The 18,971-nt window shown below is 44.9% G+C and overlaps 1 protein-coding gene across 1 annotated transcript in view; it reads right to left on the reverse strand.

Moving 5' to 3' along the window:
- Window positions 1-18,971, reverse strand: part of PCCB (propionyl-CoA carboxylase subunit beta) — an 892,977-nt gene that overhangs the window by 212,596 nt on the left and 661,410 nt on the right. The window contains exon 10 of the mRNA XM_033959104.1: window positions 7,874-7,997. Within this exon, the coding sequence (XP_033814995.1) occupies window positions 7,874-7,997 (124 nt within the window). The remainder of the gene's footprint in view (window positions 1-7,873; window positions 7,998-18,971) is intronic.

The raw sequence follows: 18,971 nt of genomic DNA on the forward strand, positions 1-18,971 counted from the left end.
GTCCAGACCATTGTATCTCCCTGTCTTCTGCTTACAACCCCCCCCCCCCCCCAATATCCAGTATTTGTTCTCTTTTCTTCCAGGTCTTTCTCTGCCTCTCTCTCTTTCTCCTTCCTTCCTCCCTGGTCCAGAACCTTTCCACCTCTCTGCAGTCTCTTTCTTTCTCTTCCCTCTATACACCCCCAAGTCCAACATCTGCCCCCTCTCTTCTGCCTACATTTTGTTTCAGGTTTCTCCCTCTCTCTATCTTCCTTCTGGTAACATTTTAAGGTCTTCCCTCTCTACCCCTCTAGTCCAGCATCTGCCCTGTCTTCAAGTCTATCCCCCACCACCATACGTCCTTTTCTTTTTTAAAAATCATTTTTATTAAAGTCAACAAGAGAAACAAGCATGTGCAAGATAAAAATAGGCAAACAAAGGCATCCAGAGAAAGAATACATCGGCCATCGCCAAGAAAACATAATACAGCAAGAGACTACAGGACTGTCCAAGAACAAAAACAGCCTGTCTCCCACATTGGCTCCATTTTTTTTTTGGCAACATGGCATGCCCCTCCCCCTACATCAATACAAAGGAAAACAGGCACACCAGACAACACAAACCAAACAAACGAACAAGCACACTCCATTCACCCACTGCAGTCATACACATCCTCCCTACCCCCCCAAGCCGGGAGACCAGAGGCAGCCGCAGGAACACGTTCCATAAGGCCAGGTAGGCCAACACCTCAAGGTTAGCTGAGCAGTTGAGGTAGCAGAGTTCAAAGTGGGCCAGTTCGATCATCTGATTGATCCAACAGTCCAAAGGGATAGACCCCCTCCTGAGTCCAATATTGTAAGATTGTTCATTTGACCGTCAGCAAAGTCAAATAAACGAAGTGCCGCTGAGGCACCATGAGCCCTGCTCCTCCAGCAGGACCTGATCGCCAAGAAGCAGTGTTTTGTAGTCCCACTCTAAGTTGTGCTGCAAGAGTAATTGAAGCTGCGCAAAGGATGAATTCCATATGGACAGGTCAGGACATTCTAAGAAGGAATGCAATAGAGTCCTGGGAGCCCCCCTACATTTGGTGCACAAAGATTCCCCCCACAAACACATGCAGACACCCCGTTCTTTAGTGATGTATGCCCTATGGAGGATTTTAAATTGGGTCTCCTGCCAAGCCGCTGATTTCACAAAAGCATGTAAGGTATGAAAAAATTCCAAAAAGGCTTCAGGACTGTAATGTGTAGCATGTTCCCGATTCCACCTGTCTCGCAGGATGGCCAATTGCCCTTGGGAAGCAAGGACTGAACCACCCAGGACCAGATCGAGAGGGAGCCCTGGGAGGCCGGTACGCTGAATAAATACACATCCAGAGGTCCGCACGTCCACTCCTCCCCAAACTGTTGGTGAAGGCTCTGGCAGTAATGCCTGGCTTGTAAATATGCAAAAAAGTGTTGATTGGGGATTTCCCACAGATCCTTAAAGTGAGTGAATGAAACAAAAGCCCCCGTGTCCCCATCAACCATATGAGAGAGAGTGGAAGCCCCCTTAGAAGCCCAGGTAGCGAACGGCAAACGGCTCAGGCCCGGAGTGAAAAAACTAGGATTACTCTGGAGTTGCAATAAGGGAGAGGCTAGTGGGGATCGAGCCTGTGCCAGATGCCACCACCGCCATGCCAAACAGAAAGGGCGCAAGAACCATAATTTGGAAGGTAGGGCTCCCCCTGCACCTCTGGGCATATGCAAGAGATTCAAAAAGGTAAAGGGCATAAACCAACCTGCCATCCACCTGGGAGGGGAAAACCAAGCAACCCGTCACCCCCTCGTGAAAAAAGCACATAAGAGCTGCCACATTATACGCGCGGACATCAGGGAGACCCAGGCCCCCCTCTTGCTTAGAAAGTAACAACTTGATATAGACAATGCGCGCCGCCCGAACGCCATAAAAAGGTAGAGAAAAGTGAATGAATTTTCCCAATGTCGCGCTGTAACACCCAGAAAGGAACCGTTTGTAAAGAGTATAATAATTTGGGTAGAAAGATCATTTTAATCAGCGCTGCCCTCCCTAACAGGGACAATGGGAGATCTCGCCAAGCAGAACAGAGAGCTTGAATTTTGTCTATAGCACCCAAAACATTTCACTTATACATGGCCCTGGGTTCCATGTGCAGGTAAATGCCAAGGTAGCACATCGGTTTACACACAGGAGGAATCTGCAACCCAGCATGCCAGGGCTCCGATCCTAGCCCCATCAATGGCAGTAATTCAGACTTCTCACAATTCACTTTGAGGCCTGAGAGGGTGCCAAACTCAGCCACAAGGGGCAATGCTACCGGTAAGTGAAGGGGGGGGGGGGCTGGTCCAGAAAGAGCAAGATATCATCTGCAAATAGGGTGATACGACATTCCACACTCCCTATGAGAATACCACACAATAGTGCTGCCTGATTCATGATTCGAATCGATTCACCGATTCACTTCGGGTGAATCAATTCGAATCGATTTAAATTTTAAAAAAAATCGGCTTCCCAATTCGGACCCTCTCCCCTCGCCCCCTAAAGCAGGAGGGAAGGGAAATGGAAGGGGAGGACAGAGATGGCAGATGGATGGTTAGAACGGAGAAAGGAGACCCTGGCAAGCAAGTTATCAGAAGACAACCAGAGCCTGGGATCAATAAGATTTGAATAATGACCAGACAACAAAAGATAGAAAAACTAATTTTATTTTCCATTTTGTGATTACAATATGTCAGATTTGAAACGTGTATCCTGCCAGAGCTGGTGTTAGACCGCAAACGTGGGCTAGGATTTAAGAGAGAGAGGAAAAGTATTTTTTGTTTATTTTGTTTACACCACAGCGCCAGTGTGGTTAGGAGAAGGCAAATGGGGTGAAGAGGCTATAAAAGGGGTGAAGAGGCTATAAAATAAACCCACCAGGATGTTTGAAAAAAACACCCAATTGGGCAGGAAAATCGAATTGAATCGAAAAACCAATTCAGTAGACTGAATCGAATCGAAATTTTTTCCTGAATCAGGCAGCACTACCACACAACTCAGGACTAGATCGAATCTTGATGGCTAGCGGTTCGATAGCTAAGACGAATAACAATGGAGAGAGGGGACAACCCTGACACATCCCCCTGCAGAGTAGAAAGGAAGGCGAGAGGCCAGCATTGATGCCTGCGGCATGGTATAAAGGCCCTGTATCCAAGTGAGAAAGTTCCCATCTAATCCAAACTCCCTCAGCATCCAGAAAAGGTACTGCCATGAAATACTATCAAAGGCCTTCTCCACGTCAAGCCCAATGATCGTCGAAGTACCTCCTCTGTCCCGATGCTCATGAACTGCTGTCATCGCCTTAAGAAGATTCATATAAGCATATCACTGGGGAACAAATCCCACCTGATCGCCCTCAATGAGCTGGGGTAAGAACAGATTCAGCTGAGCTGCCAAGAAAGAAGCCAGCAACTTAACATCTTGATTGAGTAACGAGATCAGGCGATTTGAACCCACTTGTGTGGGATCCTTCCCCAGTTTCAGGAGCAATGTGATATGAGCTAGATTACTGCTAATACCCGATGTGGATGTGGAGAGGAAGTTGAAATAGTTCCCCAGAGGCTGAGCAAGAAAATCAGGCAAATGTTTATAGTATTCAGGGCCACACCCATCCGGTCCCGGAGACTTCGTGAGCTTCAACTTCTTGATCCCCTGACGGATTTCCTCCAGGGATATGGGACCATTCAGCTTTTCTGCCTGCGCCTCGGAGATCGGCAGAATATGAAGATCCCGAAAAAAGTGATCCCTGTCTGCCTCTGTGAAGTCCCTCCGCACATGGTCTCGAATTTGGGCATCCTGGGTGAAGCGGTCACCCCGAGTATTCTTCACCAACTTAATGATTTGTTTTTTCCGAAAAGGCCATACCAGATTTGCAAGAAGTTTGCCCGCCTTACCACCCCACTGATAGAGATGAAATTTCTGATAGAAAATATCCTGGCGAGCACGTTGATCCAAGATCTCATTAATGTGAAGACGAAGAGATTTAATTTGCTGACCATCCTCCCCCGCGAGACCCACCCAATGACGCTTATGCAACGCCACCAGCTGATCTGAGAGAGCCATAAGTTTCTCCCCCTGCTGTTTCCATTTTGTGGTAACATATTGGATGATGTGACCCCGCAGCACCGCTTTAGAAGCGTCCCAAAACACCGCAGGGTCTACATCGGAAGTGTTATTGTGCAAGTCGTACTCCAACCAGCGGGCCCGCAAATATGCCTGGAAATCCTTATCAGAATATAAAGCAACGGGAAAACGCCAGGTCCTATCCCCCTCTGGTCCGTAACCCCCACAACAAGCACTACCGCTGAATGTCCGAAAAGTGGGGTTTCTTCGATAGTAACTTTGTCCACCCGTATAAAGATCGTAGTGGACACCAAAACATAGTCCAGTCGGGAATACATAGAATGAGGGTTAGAGTAGAATGTGTACCCACTTTCAAATGGGTGAAAAGTTCTCCACGCATCTACCACCGCTAGACGGTCAAACAAGAAATTAACCCCCATGTGAGTGGAATTCCAGGGGGCGGCTTGGCAGGAGAGCAGTCCATAGTAGGATCAGCTGTGAAATTTAAATCCCCCCACAATCAATTGATACGTAGGATACTGCGCTATAATACCCAACAGCCCAGAGTAAAAGCTATGACTATAAACATTTGGGGCATGAAGGTTACAAAAGAGGAGCTGAGATCCCCATAGCTCCCCCAAGACTAGTATGTAGCGACCTTCCTTGTCCTGAATGGTCTTATGGATGCGGAGAGGGACCTGTTTATGCATTAGAATGGCCACCCCTCTCTGTCTACCATTGTAAGAGAAATAGCTCACATCTCCCACCCACTCTCTACTCAGCTTCTCATGCTCAGCACTGGTCAAAATAGGTTTCCTGTAGGAAGGCTATGTCAATCTGATGTTTCCTAAGCCAAGTAAGGATTTTCTTACGCTTTATTGGAGAGTGTATACCATCAACATTAAGAGTGATTACAGTCAAGTTAGCTACTAAGCAGAAACAGCCAAAACTGTATCCAAAAGATGAAGGAAAAACAAACCAGAGACCAGGCCCCCCAGCTAGGCCCGTCTCCAGGAATTAGCAGAGCTCCTAGTCCCTCCAGTCCCCCGTCTGCTAGATACCTCCCCCCACCCTGCTATCAAACAATCCAACCCACATTCATCCATAGCCATACCACAGACATACTCCTAGGCCTGCCTCCCCTCTCCCCCCTCCCAAAATGTCCTCCCCTAACCTTCCAATTCCCTGTTCCCAAAAAGGACTGCCTACACTTATCCACCCAGCCTCTCTCTCAAACCCAGATCTAAGACATGTCAGAATAAAAAGGTCCCACTTAAACCCTATTATTCTCCCCACCCAGCACCTACCCAATTCAAGGACTACCTGACAATAGATAAAAAGAGACCCCTGCCCTAATACAGCCTTCAGCTACCTGCATCCCCACACCAATCCCCAACTAGGCCCCCTCCTCCAGTCCTCCAACCCACCCCCCCTTCCCCTCCACATCGTCCGCATCCCCTCTGCTCCCTCGTCTTAACAGGAAGTCTCCCTCCCACCGGGAAGATCCAAATGAGAACCCCCATGACAAATAACCAGGCCCCCTGTCTCCCCCCTGCAAAACACAATGGGAACATCAAAACAGGGGTAAATGCATAAACAAGCAGATAAAGTATCCGGGGTTGCCGGATAACATAGTAGTTGGCCAAAAGAACAGCAAAAAATCAGCGATATATATAGTTAACAGTGAACCCCTGGCAGGCCCCACAATGACTAGGTGAGACTAACCTCTGTATGGGTGAACAGCTGACCCCTCTCCCTCACCAACCCTCAAATCCACCCGTCCCCTCAACAAGAACTCATGCTAATGTAGAAGGTAGGGTAGTGTAATGTAGGGTAGAAGAGAATGATACAGCTTAAAAGGAGTCCGTTTTGACAGACTAGAGGAGCCCCCGATGCGGCCTCAGCTAAAAGTGATGGCCAGCAACATACACTGCAGGCCCTCCAGTAGAGAATGCCCTCGTGATGAGGGAAACGATAGAAAACATAGAACATATTGAACAAGTCCCAAAGACAGAGCAGAGCACAAGAAAGCGATAGGAATGAAACGGAAAAGGAAGAGAGAGCTAGAAAGCAGAGAAAATAAAACAACAGCCAAGGAGGAAAAAGGGTGAGGCAAACCAGATTAGCAGGGTACCACCAGATTTCAGCCCATCACGGGGTTCCCACTCACTCGATGTTCTCCCTATCGGGAGCAGGGCCATTAATGTGGCAAACTCTAGGCTACATTCTGCAGGAGGGCACCAGGCTCCCCCAGTTGACAGCAAGCAGGTGCCCCAAGTTCAGGAGACTACCACAGGACTTAGGAAAAGAGGAAACGTAAAGGAGGGAAATAATAGTGAAGGACAAGAGCCAAACAGACCCAGCATGTACCCTTTGCAATGTGGCAAAATGCAGTGGTAGGGAGGAAAAGGGAAAAGAAAGAAAAATGAGAGGGAAGGGCCTCTAGTCCAAGCCCCGACGGGCAAAGTACTCAGCAGTCACTAGAAGGTTGCAGGTCCAGCATCTCATGTCTTCAGGGTGGGTGCAAAGGCTCCTCGGGGTCCCCATACGCTGCAAGCGCATGGCAGTCATCCTGGCAATCCCTCCAGAAAGGTGTGTATCTCCGCAGGGGTGGAGAAATAGAGCGCCAGGTTGTTGTTATGCACCCAAAGCTTAGCTGGGTATTGCAGGGCAAAGCGGAACTGTCGCTGGTTGAGCTGGGTGCAATACGGAGCCATCGCTCGACGTTGTTCCAACACTCGTGGAGAATAGTCCTGGAACAGAAGTATTCTTTGCCCCTCGTAGGATACGGTGCTCTTCGATTTGTAGCTGGCCATGAGATGTTGCTTGTCGGCAAAATTAAGAAGTCGGGCACGGTCTTTGGTCTCCATCTCGTCGGATCCCCAACCTATGTGCCCTCTCAACTAGCAGGGGGATGCCTCTGGTATCCATTCCCAGCTCCTTGGGCAGCCATATGGAGACCAAGGGGAGCAGATCCGCGGTGGCGAGGGACTCCGGCAGGCCAATAAGCCTAATATCCTTTTCTGTGTCTCTCTCCCTCCCCAGTCCTTTTCTGTCTCCCCCCCATCACCATGGTCCAGATCCAGCGTCCCGCTAGGGCCCTCACGATGGGCGGGACCTTACCTCTGCTGCTTCTTGCACCCAGCAAGAGGTTGTTTTCCGTGCCATGACCGCTGCTAAGCTAATTACGGCAGCCTGCAGAGCGAACCTAGCAGGTTGCCGTTGGCTCCGCAGCACATTTCCTCTGCCGCGGTTCTGCCCCTTCTCTGATGTCAGGGGCAGGACCACGACAGAGGGAACATGCTGCGGAGACTGACAGCAGCCTGCTATGTTCTATCTGCAGGCTGCCGTAATTAGCTTTAAAGGGATCAGAGGAAGACAGCAGGTAGGGAGAACCATATCAGGCATGGGTGCAGCGAGAGCCATTTTGGGTCGTAAACAGCACGCGGGCTATATGTTGTGAAGGGCTGCTAGTCACTGAAAACTACAACTACACACAGTACTCAAGCTGTGGTCACATCATGGATCTATAGAGAAGCATAATGATATATAGGTTTGTTCTCCATTATTTTTTTTTAGTCTAATCTATTTGCTTTTTTCACAACTGTGGTACACTGAGATGAAAATGTCAATATACTGTTCAAAGTGACTTCAATATATTGTTGACACTTAACTCAAGACTCAAGTTATACTTATACTTTATTTTTCCCTACATGCATCACTTTGCATTTGTCCACATTAAAATTAAATCTGCCAATAAGATGCTTATTCATACCTGAGGCCACTTTGGGCTGATTTCCCACAATTCCAATTGTTCTTCCATTCATCCTGGCAAAGCCAACAATGATATTCTTGGCATAGTTGGGCATAATCTGAAAAAATTCCCTTTCATCTACAATCTGGAAAATAATAATGGCTTTATTTAGATAGCTTTGTGAAAACCAGTAAAAAGCATGCCATGAAATATACAAACACTTTATATACTACTATAATACCTAAAGTAATAGACAACTCCATTGAACACAACCACACCAACAGACATACTGGCATCATAAGGAAGTATGCACAGAAATATACATACCTCCATGACAGTGAAAGTGCTCGCAGAAATATATTCAACTCCATGGACCAAAAGAGTGCCCACAAAAGTATAATTATTGTTAGCTTCTATACCATTGCAAATGGCTGGGGAAGTCAATTCAGAGCGGTTTATATGAGCTTCTATAAAGGTGTTACAATACAGAGTTTGCGTTTCCTGGGATGGTTTCAATACAGACATTATTAAACCATAATCAATACTTTATTAAACCTTAATCAATACTTGTGCTTTTGCAAAGGCATTACAATATAGAGGTAGAAGGGCATTTTTGATAGTACATCTAAGTCATATTTGGATGTTTTGAAAAAAAATGTCCAGAAATCCAGTATAGAAAATGTCCATTTTCAAAACAGCCAGACATCTATCTTTTATTTCTGAAAATGACCTTTGTAGACATTTTTGTCCTTAGGACGTCTTATCTTTTTTGGACATTTTCAAAAATAAAAATGTCCACATCAAAAACGCACAAAAGCAAGTTTTGCATACATACCTAACTACCTTGTCTGTTCACGGCAGAAGAATCCTAATCATCTGAGACGGTTTCAGGGAGTCCTGTTGGCTCAGCTGATGGGGGATTGCCCTGACAGAATCAGTTGAACCGGCAAGGAGATCCAATTCCTCTCTCCTTCCCTCACACGCACCGATCTAGCAGCCCCCTACCCTACACCCCATCAATCACCCCCCCCCCATAACTTTCCTCAGTACAATCTACAGGAGGGATGCACACTCCTTCATGCTGCCGGGCCACACTGATCCCCAACACCCCACTCCAAACTGTGGCACTCCCTGACCTCCCAGCACCCCACCTGACACTCCCAAAACACCTGGCACCCCATCCCGACACTCCCCAAACTCCTGGCACTCTACCCCATCAACCTTCAATGATAATCCGACAAGAGGAATTCACACTTCTTTCCTTCTGCCAGCAGAACTGCCTTCATAATGGCAGCCTTCCCCTTCCCGGTGCACTGGGGAGGGGCCTAAAGCTCTGACTGGCCCAGGCACTTAAGGGGCCAAGATTGGCCCAGGACCTAAGGTCCCTCCCATAGAAGAGGTCTTAGGTGCCTGGGCCAATCAGAGCCTTAAGCGCCTCCCCGCACCGACAAGGGGAAGGCCACCATTATGAAGGCGGGCCTGCCGGCAGGAGTGACTTGTATACCACCTTTTTACAACCACACTCAAAGCGGTTTACATACAGGTATTTTAAGCATTTTCTCTATCTGTCCCAATGGGCTCACAGTCTATCTAATGTATCTGGGGCAGTGGAGGATTAAGTGACTTGTCCAGGGTCACAGGGAGCAGCGTGGGGTTTGAACCACATCCTCAGGGTGTTGAGGTTGTAGCTCTATCCACTATGCCACATCCCTCCTACCAGTTTATCATTGAAGGTATAGGGTTGATGGGGTGGAGTGCTGGGAGTTCGGGGAATGTCGGAATGGGGTGCCGGGAGTTTGGGGAGTGCCGCGGTTTGGAGTGGGGTATCAGGGTAAAGAAGGAGTGGACATCCCTCCTGCCGATTGTGCTGAGGAAAGGTACGGAGGGAGATGTTAGGGGGAGTCTTTGTGTAGCAGGCTGTGGGATCGGTAAGTGTGAGGAATCTGATCTCTTTGCTGGTTCAGCTGATCCTGGCAGGGGAATCCTCCACCAGCTGAGCCGGCAGGACTCCCCGAAACCAGCTCAGCTAATCGGGATACCTCTGCGATCAGCTGATAGGAAGCCTGAGTTTTTTCCACTCTTTGGGTGATGGGAGGGGGTTGTGACCACGGGGGGAGTAAAGGGGGTCATGCCTGAAACCCTCCAGTGGTCATCTTGTTAGTTTATTAGATGTTTTATATTCATCTAGGTCCCGGCGTGTAAGTTTCAACTAGGATGTCCTGGGAAAGCTTCGAAAGCCCACCTGATGCCCACCCATAACACACCTCCCAACATGCCCATTTGAACTCTGAAGCACAGGAATTTAGAAGGGCTGCTGAACGTCCAGAAATTTTGTTTTGATTAGCAGCACTTGGATGTCCCTGCTATTAGGATATCCAAGTGCCGACTTAGGCAGGTTTTTGGACATTTTTAAGTTTTGATTATGCTCCTCTTAGCATTTTCTGAGTTGGTTCTCAATACAGCCCTCTTAAACCATAATCAATCCTCTTTCTTATTTCCATCTATAAAATATAATCAATCTACCTGCTTATACATACCTACTTGCACATGCCTATATAAAATATATCAGATATTTATTCATATTATACCTTCTTATAGACACATAAATATATACATCCATAATTAGTGTTGTGTACTGTGTTCATACTACTATTTCAATTTGCGCTTACTGTCTGTATCGTGATCTATGTTCATCTTGGAAGTACTGACTTCCTGATAAATCTGGTTATCTGTGCTTTGATTATCTTATCCCCCCCTACTATGTTTATCCTATAGATGTTCCTAGTGGAGACTAGCCAACTATCTCTTCGTTGTTGCATTATTGGCTATAGTATTCTGTGAAGAGGATGGTCATCGCTTTTTTGAACTTTCTGGTTTCCTCTTCTAGTTTTAGTTCCTTAGGAAGGGTATTCCACCACCTTGGAGCCATCACTGAGAACATTCTTTTCCTGGTGCTTTTGTATTTGATGCCTCTGAAGGAGGGTATTTCCAGCAGGAGGTTTTGGCTCAAGGGTGTAGTGTGCATGCTAGTGTGTGGTGATAGTCTGTCGCTAGATATTGTGATTCTGAGAGATGAATGATTTTGTGTCAGCAACAAGATCTTGAATTTCACCCTGCTTTCAATCAAGAGGCAGTGTAATTCTTTCAGTAGCAAGGTGGCATTCATCAGCCTCAAATTTCCTGTGTTTTGTACCATCTAAATCTGCTTAATCATGTACTTTGGAATGTCTAGCAGGATCATGTTACAGTAGTCAAAGACAGAGTCCCAGGGTTATTTTTACATTGGTTTATATTTCAACAATATTTATTTATGAACTGTTAAACAAATAAAGATAATCTCATGTCAAGTTTTTCATACTGCCTTCCTTCCCATCCTGCAAAGTTACAAAGTACAGTAGAATCTCGATTATCCAGGACTCAAGCAACCAGCACTCTCACCCAACCAGGGAAAAAAAAAAAAATCACCAGCAAAAAATAAAAAATAATCGGCCCTCCAGCCCCCAAAAGCGGCAGTGGTTCTAACCGGACAAGAAGGGCACAGGGAAAAAATTTGTCCTCGTCTCCACCCCGTCCTCACGAGCTCAGTCCCCATCTCTGTGAGCTTGGACCTCGTCCCTGTGAGCTTGGTCGCCCCATCCCCGCAAACCATCTGATCTCATCTACACAAGTCTCAAATAATTTTTTACTGAACTTATTTTATTAAAGTATAAAAAGAAACAATATTCTGTACAATTGTCATTTTATAAATCGAAGTTCTGGCTGCCAAACTAGAGAAAGAGATCTTTAGTTGGCAGGGCTTTGTTTATAAATGTTTATCAACACAATTACAATACTACTTTATCCTAAAGCAAACAAAAAAAACCTTTATTGTCTGGTTTCTGCTTTCCTCATCTTCTTGTCATAGAAACATGACGGAAGCTAAAGGCCAAATGGCCCATCTAGTCTGCCCATCCACAGTAATCATTATCTCTTTCTCTGAGAAATCCCACATGCCTATCCCAGGCCCTCTTGAATTCAGACACAATCTCTGTTTCCACCACCTCTTCTGGGAGACTATTCCACGCATCTACCACCCTTTCCGTAAAAAAGTATTTCTTCATTCTATTTGTTCCATCCACTGTCTGTTTTCTCTCTGCCTCTTCCATATGGCATCTGCTCTGTTTGTATGCCTCTACCAGAAACCATCCACCTCTCCCTTCTATCTCTCCCTCCACCCCACCCCCACCAATTGGTCTTCTTCCCTCTGCTCCCTCCATAGTCTTCTTCCCTTCCCTCCCTCAGGTAGTTTTTAGCATCTCTCTCCTCCTTTCCTCCCCTCAGATCTGGTATCTGTCTCCCCAATCCAGTATGGACTTTATCACCTCCTTCCATCCAGTATGTGCTCCCCTCTCTTCTCCCCCCTTCAGCGTCTGTTCTACTCTCTCACCTCCCTACTTTCCTTCAGCATCTTCTCCCCACTAACATACAGCATCTGCTCCTCCCTCCCCTCCCCCTCTCATCACTTCCTTCCAGCGTGATCCCCTCTCTTGCTCCTTCCCATTTTCCTTCAGTGTCTGTTTGTCTCTCCCCTCCCCTTCAACGCCCTTCGTGTTGTACAGCAGCCCCCTCCCTCCCACAGTCCAGGCATCTCCTTCCTTCATTCCCCTTACCTTCGCTGGTGATTTTCATTGTTCTGTCTCCGAGTGGTCCAAGCCTTTTCTCAAATCACATGTGGCTGTTAGGAAATTTCTCCTCTTATGCAACTTCCAGTTTCATCAAAGGAGGTTTCAGGCAGCTGCACGCGACTTGTGAAAATGCTTGTGCCGCTCGGAGATACAGCAATGAAAATTGTCAGCGAAGATGAGGGGAAGGGAGATGCCAGGACTGCAGTGATTGGGAGGGGGCTGCTGGACCGAGTGATCGTGAGGGGTGATGTGAGGCAACGCATGCAAAATATTTAACTGCGGGGACAAGGCCATTCACCATTCCACGGGGCGGTAAATGGCTTTGTCCCCATACCCAGGCAACCATTTTTTCCTCCTCCCCGTTTCGGTGAGTTACCCGCAGCTACCCATGAGTAACAATCACCATGTCATTCTCTACTAGACAACCCCTCCTCTGTCCTTCCCTAAAGGCCCCGAAGCAGCAGCGGTTCTGACCCACCAACCCCACTTCCTCCCTCATCTTCCCAAAGCAGCAGCAGAAGCACCGCTGTAAACAGGCTGTTTGTGGCCAGCCCCAGCAAGGCCTTTCCTCTGCTGTGTCACTTCCAGCATGGCACAGAAAAGGCCATGCTGGGACTGGCCACGAGCAGCCTGTTTACTGCACTATCTTTGCTGATTGGCTGCCACTGTTGTTTCGAGTAAGTGAGAGTGAGAGGAGGAGGGAGGGGGAGTTGGTGGGTCAGGACTGCTTTCGATAAGTGAGAGGGGTCCAGGAAGGCAGATCCGCGCACAGATGCTGGACCTACAAGTAGAGCTCGGGGGATGAAGTGGGAAGGGCGACAAAACTATTTCTAGTAACTCTCAAGCAATCAGAAACTGCAGTTATCTAGCATCTACCAACCCCCTGAGTGCCGATAACTGAGAGTTTACTGTACTTCATTTCTCTTGGTGTTCATTTTGAAAAAAGAATAAGCACAGTCTTATAAAATGTTTTACAGCTCATTTAACAACAAACTTCAGCTTCTCAGGTAAAGCTTCTGTATATATGTGTATATATATCATGTAAGAACATAAGAACAGCCTTACTGGGTCAGACCAATGCTCTATCAAGCCCAGTAGCCCATTCTCACGGTGGCCAGTAGCCCATTCTCACGGTGGCCAATCAAGATCACTAGTACCAGGCCAAACCCCAAAGAGTAGCAACATTCCATGCTACTGATCTAGGGCAAGCAGAGGCTTCCCCCCATGTCTTAATAACAGACTATGGACTTTTCCTCCAGAAATTTATCAAAATCTTTCTTAAAACCAGTTACGCTATCTGCTTTTACCACAACCTCTGGCAACGCGTTCCAGATCTTAACTATTCTCTGAGTGAAAAAAAATGTCCTCATATTGGTTTTAAAAGTATTTCCCCCTGCAGTTTCATTGAGTGTCCCCAAGTCTTGGTCACTCTTCTTTGAACCTTTTCTAGTGCCGCTATATCTTTCTTGAGATAAGGAAAACAGAATTGAACGCAATACTCCAGGTGAGGTCACACCATGGAGCAATACAGAGGTATTATAATATCTTTAGTCTTGTTAACCATCCCTTTTTTAAATAATTCCAAGCATCGTCTGCTTTTTTGGCCGCCGCCACCTTCAAATATTGAGTTTCCTGTTTCCGGGAGCCTCCAGCATCTCTGGCCTCCCATCTAGCCAACTGATAAGAACTTAAGAACATAAGAATTGTCATACTGGAACAGATCAAAAGTCCATCAAGCCCAGTATTCTGTTTCCAACAGTGGTCAACCCATGTCCCAAGTACCTAGCTAGATCCCAAGTAGTAAAATAGATGATGATGAAAATGATTATGTCAATGCCAAATGCAAGGGGGTTGCTATAGGTCCAACATTGCAGAATATATTTTTGTGCCACCAGACACATTTTGTGACAAAGCAATAAAGTTCCTTTATCCATTCTACCAAAGGCACCAAGCATATCTAGTACAGGCTGGGCTACAGAACCCCTTATCTGGATATCTAAGAGGCCAAACATATGATCTATCATGCATGTTCAATAGTGCTGAATTCTTGGACAACTCCAAAAGTTATGGGCAAGTATATTGTCTGCTTGTCCACACTTAACACAAATAGAAGTTTGATACCTCCACTACAATACAATTGCTTTTGCATTAGATATGCTAGGAGCAAAACTCTATAGCAACATTCCTTCAACCAGGCACTTTGTGTCAAAGTGGGTATACTCCTAATATTAACTAACATGTCCCAAGTCCCCAAATTATATTTATATCCTCTTCCTATGCCTGGTGTCATTTGCTTACATCCTTGAGGGAAAGCAGCTTATTCAAAGCTTTATATAAGCTAGAGACAGTTAGCTCCACCTCTGTGTTTACTGCAAAAAGTCTCTTAATTTAGATCCAATTTGCTTGAGGAGTTCTGCTCTGTTGAGGGATTCCAAATAGTGCTTAATCTGGCAATAGACAAACCTATTGTCCCTCCTATCTCCAATTCTTTTCTGCAGCTCCTCAATTTTCATTAAGACACCTTCATCAGTTAAGATACATGGGCCATTCAAAAAGTATCAGACCTTAATTTTTCTTGCGTAAACAAATAAAGCTAGGGAGGAGTGGTTTGTTGCACATATGTAGACGACCCTAATGTGCATGCTTGAATTTTTTTCCCGCCTACAGAAGCTGTCAGTTGCCGGCAGACCGCCAATGAGTGAGGAAGTGTAAGTGAGCGCCGTTGGATTTTCATTTTTGACAAAATGACAGAAAAAGTTGAACAATGCTACTGAAATAAATTTTGAGTAAAGTTTGGCAATTCCCAAGTGGAAATGATCCGCAAGACTCAACAGGCCTTTGGGGACGAAGCAATGGGCACCACACAGATAAAGGAGTGGTACAACTGCTTCAAGATGGCCGCACATCAGTGGAGAGTGAAGCACGTTCTGGTAGGCCCTCAACATCCAGAAATGAGGACCCTAGTGATGGAGGATCATTGAATCACAATCAGAGAACTTGAAGATGAGGTGAGCATCAGTGTTGGATCCATTCATTCCATTTTGACTAAGGATTTGGGCTTCAGGAGAATTTCAGCAAAGTTCATGCCAAAGCTGCTAACGATTGAGCAGAAGCAACTCCGTTTGGAGATCACACAGGACATGCTGAAGACTGTGAACAGTGATCCCAACTTTATCAGCACAGTGATCACTGGCGTTGAGTCCTGGGTTTATGGGTATGACCCAGAGACTAAGTTGATGTCATCACAATGGAAGCATTCAATATCCCCGAGGCCAAAAAAAGCAAGACAGGTCCACAGCAATGTCAAAGTCATGCTGATCATCTTTGACTCCAGTGGCATGGTTCATCATGAGTACATACCACAAGGCACAACCATCACCAAGGGGTACTATCAAGAGGTTCTGCGTCGCATTCGTAATCCTATGAGACGCAAACAGCCGGACCTGTGGGCAGCGGGCAACTGGCAGCTCCATCACAATAGCGCACCTGCCCATTCTTCACATTTGATACAGAGTTTCCTAGCCAAACACAACACACCTGTGATTTCTCAGGCTCTCTACTCTCCTGACATGGCTCCGTGTGTCTTCTGACTTCTCCCCAAGCTGAAAATGCCCCTGAAAGGGCCAGATTTCAGTCAAGAGAAGACATCATGCAGAATGCGACGAACCCGTTGTGAGCAAACTCAAAAGAGGTGTTCCAGCACTGCTTCTGACAGTGGCAGAACCGTTGGAAGAAGTGTGTGGCAGCCCAATGGGACTACCTTGAAGGAGATTTGTATAAGATTTTTGTACCTGAAAAAGAGTATTTTTTATGAATAAAGGTCTGATGCTTTTTTGAATGGCCCTCATATGTTCTAGTCGCAGTAAGCCTTCCTATTCCCAACTTACAAAAGCTACATCAAATTACTTCTCAGTGGCAGCAAGTCTGTAATATCGGGATCTCACCCCAAAGCTTTAATCAACCACCTCTAGACCTCAATGGTCGCAAAAGAAGGCTAATTTTCATCCACAGTGGTGTCTGATCATGTCCCAGATGAAACAAAGAATAAAAATAAGGGGTATGGTGAGCCTGTTTAATTGCAATAGGAGTATAATTCTGCATCTGGGAGATCCAGTCTCCAATATGACAGAGAAGATAAATGTAATTATACAACTGAATATTAGGAAAACCTAGCCCTCTGTGATTCCACCCCATAATTAAAAATTGAGAAACCTTCATTTTGGCTTTTTATTTGCTCAACAAAAAGTAGAAAACATGCGATTCAATTGTCTTTGACTAGTAACAAGGGGGAGAGTTTGGACCAGATAAAGCCATTTTGGCAGTACCATCGTGCATAACAAACTTATATGTCCTAACAGAGATATGAGAAGGTCCCTCTAATTATTCAAGAGCTGTTGTGTCGCTTGTAACATTTTGGGGACATTAAACTTGTACATAGAGATAAATGGATCGTTAATTGAATTCCCAGATATTTAAATGACCCTTCAGCTCATTTCAGGAAGAACTGGGATCCCCAACCTGTTCTCACCTCTGGGGAAAAATAGAGAGTGGAACTGATTTCCCCAAATTGAATCTGAATCCTGCATAATCACCATATTCCTGAAACTTTTCTAAAAAAATTAGTCAGGGAGGTCTCAGAGCAAGTCAGATATATCAAAAAGTCAACAGCAAAAGTAACAGAGCCTACCTGTACACCTTGAATATCTACACAAAAGGCAAAAAAATAAAGAAAAATCCAATGAAGGCTGCAGTGTATAAAAGGGACCAGCTCAGAAGTCATTCCTCCTCTTAAAACGATTCTTTTCTATTTTCAGTCCATATATTAAAGACTTGGTCAACTCTAGTCTATCATCAGATTCCTTACCCAAAACTTGGAAACAATCAATTATTTATCCAATCATCAAGGACCATAAAACCAATATCCAAGACATGTCTAATTATCGACCTATAGCTAACATACCATTTTTGGCTAAACTTACTGAAAAAAATTGTCTTTCACCAAATTTCTGATTTTATTGAGAAAACAAAGGTTCTACATCCCAGCCAAACTGGTTTTCATCATCATCATTCTACCAAACTCTCTGCTAGGACTAACCACAAAAATACTCTACTATCTTGACCTTCATCAGTTAGTTCTGCTCTTCTCCTTAGATCTTTCCTCTGCTTTCGACACCATTGAACATAACTTATTACTATCACGTCTTCACGAAATTAGCATAATAGGTCAAGTCATGGACTAGTTCACCTCATTTTTCAGATAGATCATCTAAGGTTATTTTCAACGGTACATCATCTGAGCCTTCTACTAAATACGGAATTCCACAAGGCTCCATCTTTATGTCCCCCCTTTTGACTGTGGGACAATCCATTGGCTTCACCACGTTTGCTTATGCTAATGATGTGCAGTTAATCCACCCCATCAATCTTAATAACGTAAGAGGATGTTGCATCTATCAACCACAAGCTAGAAAAAATCAAATTGTGGTTAGATTTAAATAGGTTGTCCTTTAACATCAATAAATCAAAATTAATGATCTTTCCCTTTAAAGATGGAATAACTGTTCAGGCCCCCTTGAAATTTGAATCTCTCCCAATTAAAGTCATACCCACTTTAAATCTGCTAGGAGTCACTTTTGACTGTAAATTTTTCTATCACAATTAGAACGGTTGTTCAGAAATGCTTTCACCATCTTAGAATGATACGTTCCCTCTTTAAACTACTAGACCCAGCTTCCTTGAATACATTGATCCATTCTTTGGTAATTTCTTGTATAAGGGCATTACAAAAGAGGAAATAAGATGCCTTCAGATAGTGCAGAATACAGCTTTCAAGATTATTTATGACGCAAAGAAATATGATCATGTTTCTCCTCTTCTGTTCAATGCACATTGGTTACCCATTGAACACAGAATTATCTACAAAATCTTACTTTTAACTTTTATAGCTCACTCGAACAATCAACCAGAGTTCATTGATAGACTCCTAATTCCATATAGTCCCACTAAATTGCTTCGTTCTACATCACAGAATCTCCTTGTCATACCATCATTAAAATTAAATCAACATACTGAGATCCAATAATTTTGCTGTCACTGCACCTTCTCTCTGGAATTTGCTGCCTAATCACTTACGAATCAAATCCGTGCTAAAGCAATTTAAAGCAAAATTAAAAACATTCTTGTTCCAAGATGCTTTTGGATAACAACTGTTCTTTTAAGGACTAAAACAAGTTTTATAGCTTTTTACCCTTACCTATTGTTTTTCCCTTAATTGTGCTCATTTTCTCAAAGAATGTAGTTCTCGCCCTTCTTTCCTAATTGTGTGTAGTTAGTATATATGTTTGTATGTGTTTACTAACCTAACCTGGTTCTGTTTAGTAATTTATCTTTAACTTGTTTTTAAGACACTTTTTATTTCTGTATACTGCCTAGAAATTTGATTAAGCAGTATAAAT

Source organism: Geotrypetes seraphini, chromosome 9 (genome assembly GCF_902459505.1).
Source record: "Geotrypetes seraphini chromosome 9, aGeoSer1.1, whole genome shotgun sequence".
Taxonomy (NCBI): Eukaryota; Metazoa; Chordata; class Amphibia; order Gymnophiona; family Dermophiidae; genus Geotrypetes; species Geotrypetes seraphini.